This window comes from Scyliorhinus canicula, chromosome 1, assembly GCF_902713615.1.
Source record: "Scyliorhinus canicula chromosome 1, sScyCan1.1, whole genome shotgun sequence".
Classification (NCBI taxonomy): Eukaryota; Metazoa; Chordata; class Chondrichthyes; order Carcharhiniformes; family Scyliorhinidae; genus Scyliorhinus; species Scyliorhinus canicula.
Genome location: NC_052146.1, coordinates 183,967,289 through 183,982,991, shown reverse-complemented (window position 1 = coordinate 183,982,991; position 15,703 = coordinate 183,967,289). Strand labels below are relative to the sequence as shown.

At 40.3% G+C, this 15,703-nt stretch overlaps 1 protein-coding gene across 9 annotated transcripts in view; it reads left to right on the top strand.

Moving 5' to 3' along the window:
• The window catches only part of LOC119970060 (mitogen-activated protein kinase kinase kinase kinase 3), a 354,117-nt gene that overhangs the window by 247,487 nt on the left and 90,927 nt on the right, over positions 1 to 15,703 (top strand). For 5 of the 9 annotated variants that reach the window (XM_038804041.1, XM_038804031.1, XM_038804065.1 and 2 more), the window contains 3 exons: positions 11,114 to 11,152; positions 11,440 to 11,496; positions 13,977 to 14,019. In XM_038804041.1, coding sequence (XP_038659969.1) covers positions 11,114 to 11,152; positions 11,440 to 11,496; positions 13,977 to 14,019 — 139 coding nt within the window. The remainder of the gene's footprint in view (positions 1 to 11,113; positions 11,153 to 11,439; positions 11,497 to 13,976; positions 14,020 to 15,703) is intronic. The other 4 variants (XM_038804091.1, XM_038804056.1, XM_038804101.1 and 1 more) reach the window with 2 other exon arrangements.

Sequence of the window (15,703 nt, the reverse complement as noted above, 5' to 3'; positions counted from 1 at the left end):
CTGCATTTCTAGAAAGATACTCCGTTCCCTCTTTTAAAACAAAAAGAATTTGCAACATTGCATCTGTATGAGTAAATCTTACAGTTAAAGGAGCCTGTTAAGAGTTTTAAAAAACGACATATGAGACAATATTTCTTGATGTGATCTCAGCATGCCTGATTTTAAATGGATGCTGGGGGGCGTGCAGCTATGGCTGTCACTGAAACAAAAACATCAATGACCAAGGGGGAGGCGGGACTAGCGGTTGAAGGAGCTGGATGAAATTAGGCTCCAAACAAGTACAGGCCTAATTTAAATGCAAAATTTGTGTGAAACTTACCCTCACCTAATTTTGCAAGTTTCTCCATTGTATTAACCGTGTCCATTTGAATGACTAAAAGATTAATCAGGAGAACGAGAGTATGTGAGGAAGCTTGCTAGGAATTTTAAAACAGATAACAAGAGAGTCTACAGTTATTTAATTCAGAAAAGAGTAGATAAAGTTGAGTGTTGGTCCTTTAGAGTGCGAATGAGGAGTGAATAAATAGATGAGGAAATGGTAAATGAAATTAGCAAATATTTTGCTTCTGTCTTCACTATAGAGGGTACAAAAAACATTCCTGTAATAGCTATAAATCAGGAGGCTGGAGGGAAGAGAGGAGCTTGCTGAAATTACTGGGCAAGCAGTACTGAGCAAACTGATGAAACTGCAGGCTGTCACGTTTCCGATGGACTTCACCCTAAAGTCTTAAAAGAGGTGACTAATGAAGTATTAGGTGTGTTGGTGTTAATTTACCAAAATACGCAAGATTCCGGAAACGTTCCATCAGACTGGAAAGTAGTAAATATAACCCCTCTATTCAATTAGGGAGTGAAGCAGCAAACAGGAAATCATAGGCCAGTTAGCTTGACATCTGTTATAGGGAAGCTGTTAGAATTGATCAGTGAGGAGGTTATAACTGCGCACTTGGAAAAACTATCTGGAAGAGTCAGTCAGCATTGTTTTGTGAAAAGAAAATCATGTTTAATCAATTTATTAGAATTCTTTGAAGGGGTAACATGCTGTGGATAAAGGGAAGCCTGTCGGCATAGTATACTTCGATTTCCATGAGACATTTGATAAGATGCCACATCAAAGGTTATTGTGGAAAATAAGAGCTCATGGTGTTGGAACTAACTGGATAGAAGATTGGCTGGCTGGCAGAAAACAGTGCGCATAAATGGATCTTTATCTGATTGACAGGGTGTGATGAGTGGAGAGGTCTGTGCTGGGGCCAAAACTTTTCCCCATTTATATCAATGACTTAGATGAGGGAAGCAAAGGCATGATAGCTAAATTTGCAGACAACACAAAAATAGTTAGGTAAATATGTTGAGGAAGACTTTTTTTTAATAAATGTTTTTTATTCGGTTTTTGAAAAAAGTATATTTACCGTTATGTACACAGAATAAGATACATATATAGAAGGGAAGGGCACGCACAAACATACCAAATAAATAAAAAAAAGAAAATAAAGTAACTGGTAAGGTATTATGCACCAACTCAACAGCAGCAACTCTGTACAATTGGCAATATTATTTACAACACATAAGTAGGCATCTGTTTGTGGGGGGGTTGGGTGGAGACTGGGGAGGTAGATATACATTTGGGTGCCGGAGTAACAGTTACAGAGGCAATACTCGAATGGGTCTGGTGTGGTGTTTTCATGTTGAGGAAGACTTTGAGGAATTTGTAGAGGGACATGGATAGATTGAGTGAGTGTGCAAAAATCTGGCGGATGGAGTATAATGTGAAGTTGTTCTCTTTGGCAAGAAGAATAAAAAAGCAAAGTATTGCTTCAGTGGAGAACAATTGCAGAATTCCAAGTTGCAGAGGATTTAGATGTTCTCATGCGTGAGTCGTTAAATGTTAGTATGCAGATACAGCATGTAATTAAGAAGTCTAATGGGATGCTATCCTTTATTACAAAAGGAATTGAACATAAAAATAAGGATATTATGCTTCAGTCATACAGGGCATTGATGAAACTGCATCTTTAATACTGTTTGTAGTTTTGGTTTCCTTATTTAAGATCCTGAATAGTCTTGACAGGGTGGATGTAGAAAGGATGTTTCCTCTCGGGAGTGAGTCCAGAACAAGGGGAGCACTGTTTTAAAATTAGTGGTCACCCTTCTAGGACAGAGAAGAGGAAAAATTATTTATCTCGGGGTTCTGTGACTTTGGAATGCTGCCTCAGAAGATGTTGGAAGCAGGGTAACTGAATATTTTTAAGGCAGAGGTACGTGGATTCTTGTTATGCAACGGAAATAAAGGTAATCTAGGGGCGATGAGAATGTAGAACATCAAAACACAAAGAGATCAGCCATGATCTTATTGAATGGTGGAGCGGGCTCAAGGGGCTGAATGGCCTACTGCTGCTCCTATTTCACACGTTCATTTTAAAAACTGGGATCAAAGAGAAAATGCTGGAAAATCTCAGCAAATCTGGCAGCATCTGTCGGGTGAGAAAAGTGCTAATGCTTCGAGTCCAGATGACCCTTTGTCAAAACCTTTGTTAAAAACTGGGAATACCAGGTGAACTTCTTGAAACTAGTTTTCAGCTTGTTTGCGCTGAGTATTCGACTTCAGTTTCAGTGGGAGCTTTTGCAATTTGTTAATTAAATATGCTTTTTTTAAGGTTCCCTGGCACTCCCTTTTTACACAACCATTATTTTAATGGGTTTCAGTTACAGTTAAAGTGGCAAATAGCTGCAGCATCTATAGCAGAGTGGAACTGATGGGAGAGCTCGTGTAGACATGATGTATTAAATTGCCTCCTGTGCTATAGCTGTCTATGATACGAGGAAAACATGTTGCCCCTATGAAATTTGGGAACATGGGTCCTACGGTATCAACTTATGAAAAGCAGACGTCTAATCACTAAAAAGCCTATGCTCTTTTTATACTTTTTTCATTCTTTTGAAGATATGGCTGTCAACCAATTTTTAATAAAGGCACAAGAAAGCCAGATTTTTGCAATTACTATTTACCCCACCTTTAATTAAGATCATGAAAGAAAAGTTGCATTATTTTTGCATTATTGAAACTTGCACCTGGTGACAAAATCATAGCCCATATTTTTGGATTTTTGTTTTGATAAGGAATCTAGTTTCAGGAGTGTCAACACGGCGAGCTGGTATAATCCCAGCTACAAAAATCAGAGAAAAAAAATCAGTTGGGATATAAAATGGGCTGCTGATTCGTTTCCATCCATTTTGTACTGCACCAAAGGCCAATTTCATCCCCGGTAACTTGAAGATCATACCATAGGATGTAAATGAGCAATTAAACTGTATCCAACGTCTAAACTGCTTTCACGCATGTCAGTCAGACATTTACGATGTGCATTTATGTCAACATGAATCAGTTGACAGATTTTTTTGGGAAATTTATTTCTGGCATGACTGGCAGGGAAATTTTACATCTCAAGGCAAAACATTACTTTTCCAAACAGAATAAATTACATTGATTGTGAAGAAACTGAACCCAATTATAAATTAAATAATAAAGATTATAAATAATCTTTACTGTCACAAGTAGAATTATAAGACCAGATACCCAGTAAAGCATTAAACCTTGCCTGCCCACATGGATGTGTTCCCTAATCTTAAAAAACAGTTAAAATTTCCCAATTTGTGGCAACCTCAATGGTGTTCACAGGTTTTAATTGTGTAAAAGCAAAAGCTGCAGATGCTGCAGGTCACACAGGAAGTGCTGGAAAAACTCAGCAGTGCTGGCAGCATCTGTGATGAAGCAGCAAATTAGTGTTTTGAGTCCAATATGACGTCTTTGGAACCAAAATGTTAGCTCTGTTTCTTTCTCCATAGATGCTGCCAGACTTGCTGAATTGTTCCAGCACCTAGTTTCTATTTATTTATCTTGCTTTGGCCTAAGCTATCTTGACCAGCTACTTAATCTCCCAGCTAGTTTTATCTGTGCTGTAATTAATGGTACATCTTTTTCCTCTTTTTCATTGATTCATAGGTTTCTGAGGGCCTAGTCCTCTGTCGCTCTTTTCCTTCACTGTTCCTTTCTTCTTTAACCAGTGCTATTTATTATTTTAATTCCACTGCATTAGTAACTTCCTTTTGATTTGTTGCTTTTAGTCCACTTAATTTTCATTCTTCTCATACGAGGGTGCTTGGATCCCAACTCTTGATATGCTCTATAACCGTCAAAACTCAAACAATTACTATTGACAGATCTTTCTTCCTTTATTGTAATTTGTGCATTTACTGTCTGTTGTCAACACAAGTCATTCTTCCAGATCCCACCTGGTGTTAAAGCAACCTCCTGAAGGTTGGTTTTCTTTTTTAAAAACCTTATTATTTCTTTGTTGACCAAATTTTAAATGCTGCTTCTACATTTGGGGAGATTCTTGTCGCACTCCCTTGTGCTTACAAACAAGACTCAAGCAATGAATTGTCTGACATACTGACAATTGCCCAATTCTAGCCACTGACAACTTCCAAAGTCTATATATGTATTACCCTCAATTCTTCCTCCAATTTTATCGATTAGGACTGTTGTTCAAATCAATCCATTCCTCTTGAACTCCAAGTATGTAAACCTATATGCACTCCAACTTCCTGCATCACTGTTATATTGAAATGCAAATTTATTGCACCATTCCTACTGTAGCTTGTTATTAGCAATTGGAATTGAAACTCCTAATGACCCTCAGTCTTACCTTTATTCTATAGGCTTCAAAAGCCAAGTTATTAAAATAGCAAACATCGGAACAGGAGTAGGCCATCTACCTCCTTCCTCAAGCCTATTTTGCCATTCAGTAAGTTCATGGCTAATCTGTGACCTTATTTTATGTACCCACCTTTATCCCCTAATGCCTTTGGTTAATAAAATTCTATAAATCACTGATTTCAAATTAACAATTGGCCTATCATCAACTATCATTTGCAGAATAGAGTTCCAAATTTCTCCCACTGTTTGCATGCAAAGTAATTCTAAACTTCACTTCTAAAATATCTTGATTCCTCAATCAACTGAAATGCATTATTTTTATCTGTCTACCCTATCAGGTCCCCTTAATATTTAGTAAACTTTGACCAAATCACCCATTACCCATCTAACTTCCAGTGAATACATTGTTAGTATGTGTTATCACTCCACATAACTTAATCTTGGAGTCCAGGTATTATTCTGGTAAATTGAGCCCATGTATTATTCTGGTAAATCAATATGGCATTCCCTTTAAGGCCAGTATAACTCTCCGAAGGTGTGGTGCCCAGATCTTCAATACTGCAAATCTGGTCTAATCCAGGCTTTGTGTCTGTAGCATAACTTTGACCTCCTTTGATTCTGGCCCTCCAGATATAAAAGCCAATCTTTATTATCTTCTGCACTGTCCACTACATTTTAATTATCTATGTATGTGGAAAATTGACCAACTCTCATTGATATAACTTTTTTCTACTGTTTGAACCATTGTTCTATATTTACTTTCATTTGTGAGTCTGCCTAACCTAATTTCAATGTTTAAAATTACCTAGCCCAGAAAACATCTGCCCAGGGCCTCACGGTAGCATGGTGGTTAGCATCAATGCTTCACAGCTCCAGGGTCCCAGGTTCGATTCCCGGCTGGGTCACTGTCTGTGTGGAGTCTGCACGTCCTCCCCGTGTGTGCGTGGGTTTCCTCCGGGTGCTCCGGTTTCCTCCCACAGTCCAAAGATGTGCGGGTTAGGTGGATTGGCCATGCTAAATTGCCCGTAGTGTAAGGTTAATGGGGGGATTGTTGGGTTACGGGTATACGGGTTACGTGGGTTTAAGTAGGGTGATCATTGCTCGGCACAACATCGAGGGCCGAAGGGCCTGTTCTGTGCTGTACTGTTCTGATAAAAAAAAGAATGGCTGTGACAATGACCTCAGTGTTGGAAGGTTTGTAAGAATAGTGTAATTTGCTTCTGTTTCTGATAATGGATGTTGAAAACAGATCTCTTTGATTCACAACTATTTTGTAAAACATATACATCTCTATTTCACGTTAGTGTTTCATTCTAACAATAAACCTTCATGATTCATTTTCTCCCTTCCTCTACGAATGCCATGGTTAATTGACTCTCTTCAGTGCATCCTTTAAGTTGCCATTCTCCCTCACTTAGAGTTGACAGGCTAATCGGTCACATATAGGAACGTTACAACTGTGTATGAGCACAACCTCGCCCATCGTATTCCCATGCTTTCCAGAGGAATCACTAGATAGTGATTCAGGAGCAAAAATCTTCATTGTTCATTTGTTGCCTTGGCTAAGATCAACCAACTCAGCACTCACAAATCTGGAATCTTGAGATCTGTGTACCTCATTACATATTATATTTACTAATTGAGCTGTCGGAAAAGCCTCTTCATAAAATCAACATTTTTATATCCACACTTCTATTTGTGTAATTTGTAGATTAATGTTTGCTCTCTGCCGCACTGATTAAAAACCAATGAGTTTGAATAGACAAAAGCCACAATAATTACTAGTTTGGGACTGGTAATGCTATGAGTACTGATAATACTGAGTGGCAACTGTAACTGAAATGTCTCAGGTCTCGAATGATAGTGACAGGAAGTTAACGAGGGCTAGTAGCGGGAGAAGGGAGGGCTGGGTGAGTGAATGGGCATTATTTCAAAAATCATGATGATGGTCGGAAACTGGGAACCAGATGCTAGACTAAATAGTTAAAGGTTAAGCAATGTCTTGGAAGATGTATTTGTCTTTTCTTCAACACCCTATTAGGTGGTGATTTGTGACATTGCTCAAACACAAACAAAATTTATGTGTAACCGTTTTCCTCACCTATATTACTCTCTCTCTCGTGCGTGTGCCCTGTCTCACCCTCTGTCTTACACTTGTGTAAAGTTTTATTTCCATTTTCCATTTTCTTCCACTTTGTGTGTCCCATTGTGTCTGTTGCACATGTTCTTTTTATTTTCTGAATTAGTATCTTACATATTTTTCCAAGCGAAGGCATGCTGCAAGTTGTACATTGATGAAAAGCAGAGAGTTCAGCTGGGCCTGGGAGTGGGGAGCTTTTGTTTTGGAGGGGGGGGGGAACATTAGCTCAGGTTGGTGGTACCAAGAATGAGAGAGCCTGACCAGAGAGGGAATAGGTAAACTAAGGCATGATTTTATATTCAGAGCTTAGGTGACATCTCGTCGTTACTGCAGTGGATCCAAAAGAATGACCTTGACCAGTCCTGCTGAGACATGCAGATTAGAGAAATTGGGGACCAGCCTTGAATGGGTGTTGCGAGTGGAAGCAATGTCCAAGATCTTAAATTGAGTTGATAAGAACAGGGGTTCAAGGTTAGGAAGGGATGGTCTGGGTGGCTCAAAGCTGAGATGTGTGAAAAGTCGGCGGCACCCAAAGCTGGAATAGGGAAACAGTGCAATAGAATCTTTGAATTGAACCTGGTGAGGGAGCAACCCGTTAGCTAATTTGCTGAGCAGTGATCCTTGGTGTTTTGTTTTAGAAGCAATCACTTTCTTAACAGCATCACCCAGCAATTAGCTGATCCGTTTTGCTGCCTAAATTAAACAAGCCCACTGATTTCTAAAAAAGGCATGCACACCTTCAAAAATAGAGCCCCCCCTTCCCTCTGCTGACACCTAAATTCTCCTTGAAGAAGTCGATGAACGGCTTCCACCTCCGGGCAAACCCATCCATCGACCCTCTCGAGATGAACTTGATTTTTTTCTAGCCTCAGGAACTCCACCAGGTTGCCCACACCTGTCCTCTACCTTCCAAAATAGGATACGGCTGAGCCTCACACATGACAAGGACGCATTCATCCTCCTCAGGGCCTCCTCCCACACCCCGGCCTACATCTCTCCCCCCCCCCTCCCCCCCCATCCACCCCAAAAAGATCCTCCTATTTCCGTTTGACTTCTCCTAATGGGGCTCCCTCCCAGTCCACCATCCCTCGATAGCACCTTATCCTGCATCACCAAGAACGGCAAACAAGGCGCCACCTCCATACTCCGCCATGTTGAGCCCTCCTTTACTAACTTCCCAACCATATATTAGCTGTCCAATAATAATTCATTATATTTGGCGAGGTCAGCCCCCATCCTTCACACCTGCTCCAACAACACCTTCTTAACCCACGGGATTTTCCAAGCCCACACAAACCCCAAAATCCAAGTGTTAACCTTCTTAAAAAATGATTTCAGGATGAAGATCGGGAGATTATGAAAGACAAACTAGAGCATTGGCAGTGCCTTCATTTTCACTCTGCACCCGCCCCGCCAGCGGCAGTAGCAACACAAATCACCCCTTAAAATATCCCTTCATCTGTTCCACCAACAGAGCCAGGTTCAGCTTATGCAACTGCACCCATCCCCATGCCACCTGGGTGCCCAACTATCTGAACCGACCCCCCCCAACTGCAACTCTCCCAACCTCCTCACCTGCCCCTGGCCTCGATCCGATGGGGAGGTGGACACCCCTGCCTTGCCCTGCGATGTAACCCGAAGTACCCCGAGCTTACCCGATTCGTCCGCATACTCGTTACTGGCGCCTTGTACGGCAGCCGGATCCAGTCCACAGACCCCTGCCCAAACCCAAACTGTCATAACATTTCCCACAGATACTCCCACTCTACCCAATCAAAAGCCTTTTCTGCATCCATTGCCACTGCCACCTCCACATGCTGTCTCTCTGGGGACATCATTATCACATTCAATAAGCTCCAAACATTCGCCAACAATTGCCCTCCTCCCCCTCCCTTCACAAACCCTAACCTGCATGGCAACAAGCATGGATCTGCTGATCTCAATCAGAGTGTCTATTGCAACACTCAGTCAATTGGGTGTTGTTAGGATACTGGACCAGACCCAAACATTTGTTAGGATACCGGATGAGAATCCCAAACAATTTTTTATAATTTGTAACATTGTGAGGAAAAGGTACTTCACTCCAGAAGTGATGACTCGTAAATTAACCAATTTTAATTTAGATACCGAATTAACCACTGATTGCCAAGACCCAAATTAACACTCAGGCACTGGAGACTGTTCAACGAAGAGCTTGCAGGGTGATTTTACTTTCAGTTATGAGGGAAAACGTTGATTTTCTCTCAGCGTTGAAAGAAGTTGACTGAGAGGTGGTCTTGATGGTGTAGAATTGGTAGATTCAGAAAATGACCAGGCAAAATCATCAGAATAGGACACTTCAAACAAGTGACAAGTAAATCTATGGCTGAATATGGAATGGAATTTTGGGGTAGAGTCTTGAAAGCAGAAACCTGGAATTATTTCTAAAGCAATTTTATGCTGTAAAATCTTAGAGGAGGGGCAATGGATCTTTCTCGATGGATGAGCTAAAATAGATTCCAACTCACCTGGTTTTAATTGTGATTCCATGCAATGTTATGCACATCTTCAGCATCTATTCAGCGCTTGTTTGCAATCTAATTCTATTGAGTTCTAGGGTGATTTCAATCTGATGGCCCACTTGTGTTTGTACTGTTAACAGATTGTCCTATTTATAACAAGCTGATTCCTTTTTGGGTATCAATTTAGTTCTTATCAATGATATGCATCTGTTCAAATCTTAAGTTCCTATATGGAAAATGGGACCTCTGGCATGCGAGAGTTAAGAAAACTGGAAGGCCTAACCATTGATTATAGACCTTGATTAGGCATTTTGACAGACCGGCTCATCTGGAATTTTTAGCCTGAGATCACGTGCCCCTTTTTGAATCAAGGAATTATTCCATTGTTGCATTCTCAGCAAAACCAGAACTAAAACTTAGTTTCCACGATGTATAACAATGTGCTTTGCACAGAATAATTTGGAAAGTCTTCACAATTATTTATTTCCTTTGGCACAAGCATGCAGGGCAAACCAGTAACTAAACCAGGGGTTTTCAAACTCGGGGTCGCAACCCACGGGCGGGTCGCGGGCAGGTTACTGGAGGGTCGATCATGGCATTCCCGATCGTGGGAGGAATGCCCAACTGTCGCGACCGGTCCTTAAAAAGGCCGGCCGGGACAGACGTTTGAGATTGCTGACCATCCTGCGCATGTGTGCCGGATCAAGCATTGCACAGGCCCGGAGCCCAGCAGGGTGGACCGTCTCCTCCTGACGTCAGCGTGCTGTCCAGGGCTAGTTTTCTTCAGCAAACGATGGATTCCTCCCACCGAGAACGGCAGCAAAGAGCAGCTCCCGTGCCCCGTGTGCTGACGTCACGGATTTAGGGCGCAAGAGAGATTCCTCAATTTTGCAGCTGCCAGCAGTGCTGCTGAGAGCTCCTGGGCCTTTGGTGAACAACCCATGAAGAAGAAGAAGCTGAAAACAGGAACAAAGCAGCATAGAGATGATTACTTGAGATTTGGATTATTAATTGTTCCACTGCAAATCAGAATTCCAAATTCATGTGTATTATATGCAGGGAAGCACTGGCAAATAAAAGTTTAAAACTCTCAAAACTTCAAAGATATTTGAAGACTAAACATGGCGAGTTTGAGGACAAACCTCTTGATTTTTGTCAACGGATGCAGTGAGATCTTAAATCATCAGCGGAAGTCTTTATCAGAAATGTAGCATTGAAAAACAAAGCATGTGACATCATGAATACCAAGCACGCTCATGTGTCTCAGTAGAGCTAAGTGAAAATGGTGGGACGCAAGGATTGGCCGGTGTGGGTCATGAAAGTCGGCCGGTGTGGCCAAAATTCCATTATCTGTCATAGGATGTGTTTGGTTTGTTTTTAAACATGCTATACAGTAAATTTATTTAGTCAGTCAATACTGTCGAGTAGTGCAGCCAGGTAAATCAATTACAGTAACTGTCCAGTAAAGAAGAATATTCAAATGACATGTAGTTGCATTGTGCTTTATGCTACTGAAATACAAAAACAAATATAAATTTTTGAAATTGACACCATATTACGGTGTTCATTTGAATTTTCTCATATAGATTTTTTTAGTGATATATGTATAAGAAGCTTTCTATTACTGTGTAGTAGGTCATCATTGTGCTGTTTTTCTTACGTTTAGTTCATATGTATTCAAAACTGCATAATTTATTCTACTTGCTGTGTGAAGTTAAAATAAGCCCTTGTTTCCTGTTTTAAAATTCCAAGGAGTCTTCTAAAATCAGTAGAAGAGGAACTGCATCAGCGGTAATTTTTCTCTTGTTGCCTTTTGTAAAATAAAATCCTCCCGTAGCTTTTTAAAAAAATGTAGTGATCTAAAGGTAACCGTTTGCTTGAGGGCTTGTCATAGATTTTAAATAAGTCTAATTTTCTTAGACTACAGCTACCTTTAGATGAATAAAAAACATAGAATACATTGATGAGCTCCATATAGAGCAAGCCCTAAAGGTAGTGCATGCCAGAGTTCTTTTACTTTAGCTGAATTTATTCCACTGAAATCCACTGAGCCATAAGCACCTTGTTCATCTCCTTAGGGGACACGTGGCACATTTAGATGATGATGATGATGGTGATGATGATGAATCTGAACAGTAAGTCTTTTCTTTTTCTAGTTTAGCTGAATTTGGTTTTACTTTGAGCGCTATTAAGAGTCGAAGTCAGAATAATCTTCATTAAATTCTGCATGACATTCTAAAATCTTTCCTATGTTCAACCTAGCTTAAGCAACGCAACCTTTTATGATTCATTGCCATCCTACTTGGTTACCGTTTTCTTTTCTTGAGGCTGTGATACATTTACTGTATTGCCATTCAAAACACACTCATTACTTTAAGAATGATCTATTTTTTGCTGTATTGCTATACATAGTTATTGTTACCTCTGCGGCACTCTTGCAAGCTGAATTAACTTGGCTGATTTTCATATATAAAATGCAGTTCCATGTTCAGTTTCCAAAACTTTTGGAATGCATGTGCTACATAGATGAAAGCAAGTGAACCAAAAACATAATCAAGTATGTTTCAGGTTGGCAGTATCATCATTCCATCACTTGCAAGGGTTTAATGGGTTAGCAAATTCCTGTAGATAATTTTGGATGTGAGGGTGCAGAGCCCACCCTGTAATACCTGGACAATAAAATCTGTTGTTTTTAATAAAGGCATCACTGGTCACTGACTCAAATCATCTCACATGTCACTAATAATCTGAAATGCCAGCGTTCAGTAACTGTTTTGTATTAGGTAAACCATTCTGGTTGCAATAATATGATAAACAAACTTGAAAATACAATTGTTTAGTCTGACACAAATGTACCACAGTGTGAAAGGTTTTTGATAGGCAGTAGGGATGACCAGATTAGTTGCTCTGCTCATATTTAGGGTACTACAATATATTTGGGGTGAAGTAAAATTGAATATTGGTGTTTAAGTGAACTTTGAGGAAAAATTAATCCAATCCATAACTGCCCTTCAATTCTAGCAATCCAAGTTGAATTATGGTTCAACATTGTGAATACAGGCCTTCCCTCCAGCTGTTGTATGTTCCAAGTGGCTTCCAACAATTGAAGTCTGCTTCTCAGTTGTCCTGTGACTTATTCTGGATTTGGCAACTAATAAGCAATCTCTATTTGGAAAGCAGCAAGGAATGAGATTGTTTTCTGTGTAGCAGTGCACAAGGGCAGTGATGCCTACTTATACGGTGTCTGATATTATTACAACTGGTGTATGCGATAAAATATTAGGACTGGTGTATGCTATAAAAAAAGAATGATTCATCCATTATTCTAGGGAAGGAACAAGAAAATTTAATTTGGTTGACTTATCAATAATAACATTAGAAATATGCTAAAGAGCTTATAATCACTGAGGATCTAATTTAATTTTTTCCCAATGAAGGGGCAATTTAGTGTGGCCAGAGGGGAGGGTACCCTGTTTCTCCAACACAAAATTAGTGTTTTTACCGTTTGGCCTTGTACATACTGGCTTTATATATAGGGGCTGGTTTAGCACAGTGGGCTAAGCAGCTGGCTTGTAATGCAGAACAATGCCAGTAGCGCGTGTTCAATTCCCCTACTGGCCTCCCCGAACAGGCGCCGGAATGTGGTGACTAGGGGCTTTTCACAGTAACATCATTGAAGCCTACTTGTGGCAACAAACGATTATTATTATCCTATTTTTTACTGTTTTTTAAAATAAATTTAGAGTACCCAATTAATTTTTTCCAATTAAGGGGCAATTTAGCGTGTTCAACCCACCTACCTTGCACATCTTTGGGTTGTGGGGGCGAAACCCACGCAAACATGGGGAGAATGTGCAAACTCCACACGGACAGTGACCCAGAGCCGGGATCGAACCGGGACCTCAGCGCCGTGAGACTGCAGTGCTAACCTACTGAGCCACCGTGCTGCCCTATTTTTTACTGTTTTAATAAAAAGATATGGCCAATCCACCTACCCTTCACATCTTTGGGTTGTGGGGGGGGGGGGGGGGCGAGACCCACACAGACCTGGGAGAATGCAAACTCCACACGGATAGTGACCCGGGGCCGGGATCGAGCCTGGGTCCTCAGCGCCGTGAGGCAGCAGTGCTAACACTGTGCCACCGTGCTGCCCCTGTCAGGAAGAAATAGAAGAAAGAAATGAAAGCACTTTTTTTTTCAAAGCCAGGAATCCTCAAAATGCATTTTGTTATTGACTGACGCATGCACAAGTGAGTAAGATCACAATAAAAATTAGTTTTTTTGGTGTAAGATTGACAATTATTTTTAGATGTGTGTGTATTAGAAAAATCTAGCTTGATTAAAATTTCAGTTTCATGATCAGTTTTGTATGATCGGTTTTGTACTGCAAAGAAAGGGAAGATAGCCACTATTTGTTGCTTATTCATTAGAACTAGACCGTGAAATCCCATTCCATCAGGAGTTGCATTTAGCGCAAGAAATTTAGAGGCATATTCTCATATACAGAAATCCACAGATGGTGGTAGCCATTAGGTGTTTAAGATGTGTGATAAAACGTGTATATAACGCTTAGTATCACTTTCTTAACTTTTTTTTGTTTATGTCTAATTTATAGCTTGACAATGAAACCCAGGATGCCACCACCTCTTCCTCCCAAGGTAAGTTAACAAGTTCTTGGACACCAAATATTTAAGATCACCATTTTATACAATTTATGGAAGTTCTAAAATGGCAGAAAGTGATATGAATGGCCATGCAGTCAGTTGCAGTTTTGCAGCTAGGTGTTTAGTGAGTGGGTTAGAAAACAAAACCAGATAATAAATACTGTATCACTGGTAATGGTGTAATAAATTATTTGGTTCTTTTAATATAATTTACCTAAATCTACATTTTTAAATGGTCTTAACTGTAACCATGATATAGGAATGAAAATATTTCATTTTGTGCCATGATGTAATTGAGTGGTAAAACAGTGTAGTCTTGTTCCTATACTTTGTGAATATAATACCTTTGTGTTAACAAGTGACGTATGCATTCATATAGCAGTCCTCATGTAAAAGAATGTCTTCAGATTTTATGCACGGGGAGTAGAAGTGAATTCTGGATTAAAGATGAAGTGGAAAAATTTGGTTGAGGGGACTGGAATGCATGGTAGAAGCAGGGTGTTTTGAGAAACATCTGAAATAATTGAGAATGGCAGTAGGGAAAAGTGGTTTGGGGAAAGGAGTCGGAAAGTTTGGTCTCGAGTGCAAAAGTGAAAGCTTTGTGGAGTGAGGTGTATGACAGGAGAAGATTGCTTCGGTAAAGTTGTGCCAGCCTGTGGAGTAATTTGAAAATGAGAAGCTCGAGTTGTGGATTGGCACATCCCATGGTTCAGGAATAATGAACTAAAGGACAAATAAAGCAGAGTCTCAGTGGAGAAAGACCACTTTCAGCTGTAGTGTATCGAGGGCAGGAAACTGAATAGAACCCCTTGAGCTTTATGCTTGGCATGAAATGCCTATTGTAAAGATCAATAGTATTGAATTGTGTTAAGGCACCTTAGGGTACAACATGCTTTCGGGAGAAAAGTTGAATTTTATTGCCCTTTTTGTAATAGACAATTTGAAATGTTTTGGAATGTGCCTTTATAAATTTTTTGAAGAAAATATATTTTTGGCAAGAAAAATCTTTAAGTCAGTACTTAAGCAGAGAAGACAGTAGATCTCAGCAAAAACCGTACATTTCAAGTTCAGGATTTTGTACAAGAAGTGAATTCTGGATCAATTCGAATTTCTGGAACAGAAGGAGACTTTTCATCCATTGTGTTTGTGCCTGCTGAAGAAGTTTCCAGCTTTTTTGGGGGGAATGTTTTTATCATAATTTTTAACCATTTTTATACAAAGCATACAGTAACACAGAATAACAACCAAACAGTAAGACCCCCCCCCCCCCCCCCCACTTATAACACTATAACCTCACCACTAAACCCACCCCCCCACGCTTTGGCCTCCCACTCTCCAACAGCTAACAGTGACCAACTCTTTAAATAAATTGTAAACGGCTGCCATCTACAGTAAGCCTTTTCCATTAACCCTCTCACGGTAGGTAAACTTGACCTTCTCAAGGTGCAAAAACGCCATCAAGTCACCCAGCCATGCCAAGTGCATGGTGGTGTAGTCGACGACCTCCAGCCCAAGAGGATTCGCCTCCTCCTTGCCACAAGCGAGACAAAGGCCAGGAATTCTGCCCTTGCCTCCATCCGAATCTTCTTTTATTAATGAGAAAACCGGACCCTTTTATTAATGAAAATTGCCACTTCTCGGGACCTCCTGTCGAACCCTGAGTGGAAAACCTGGCTCA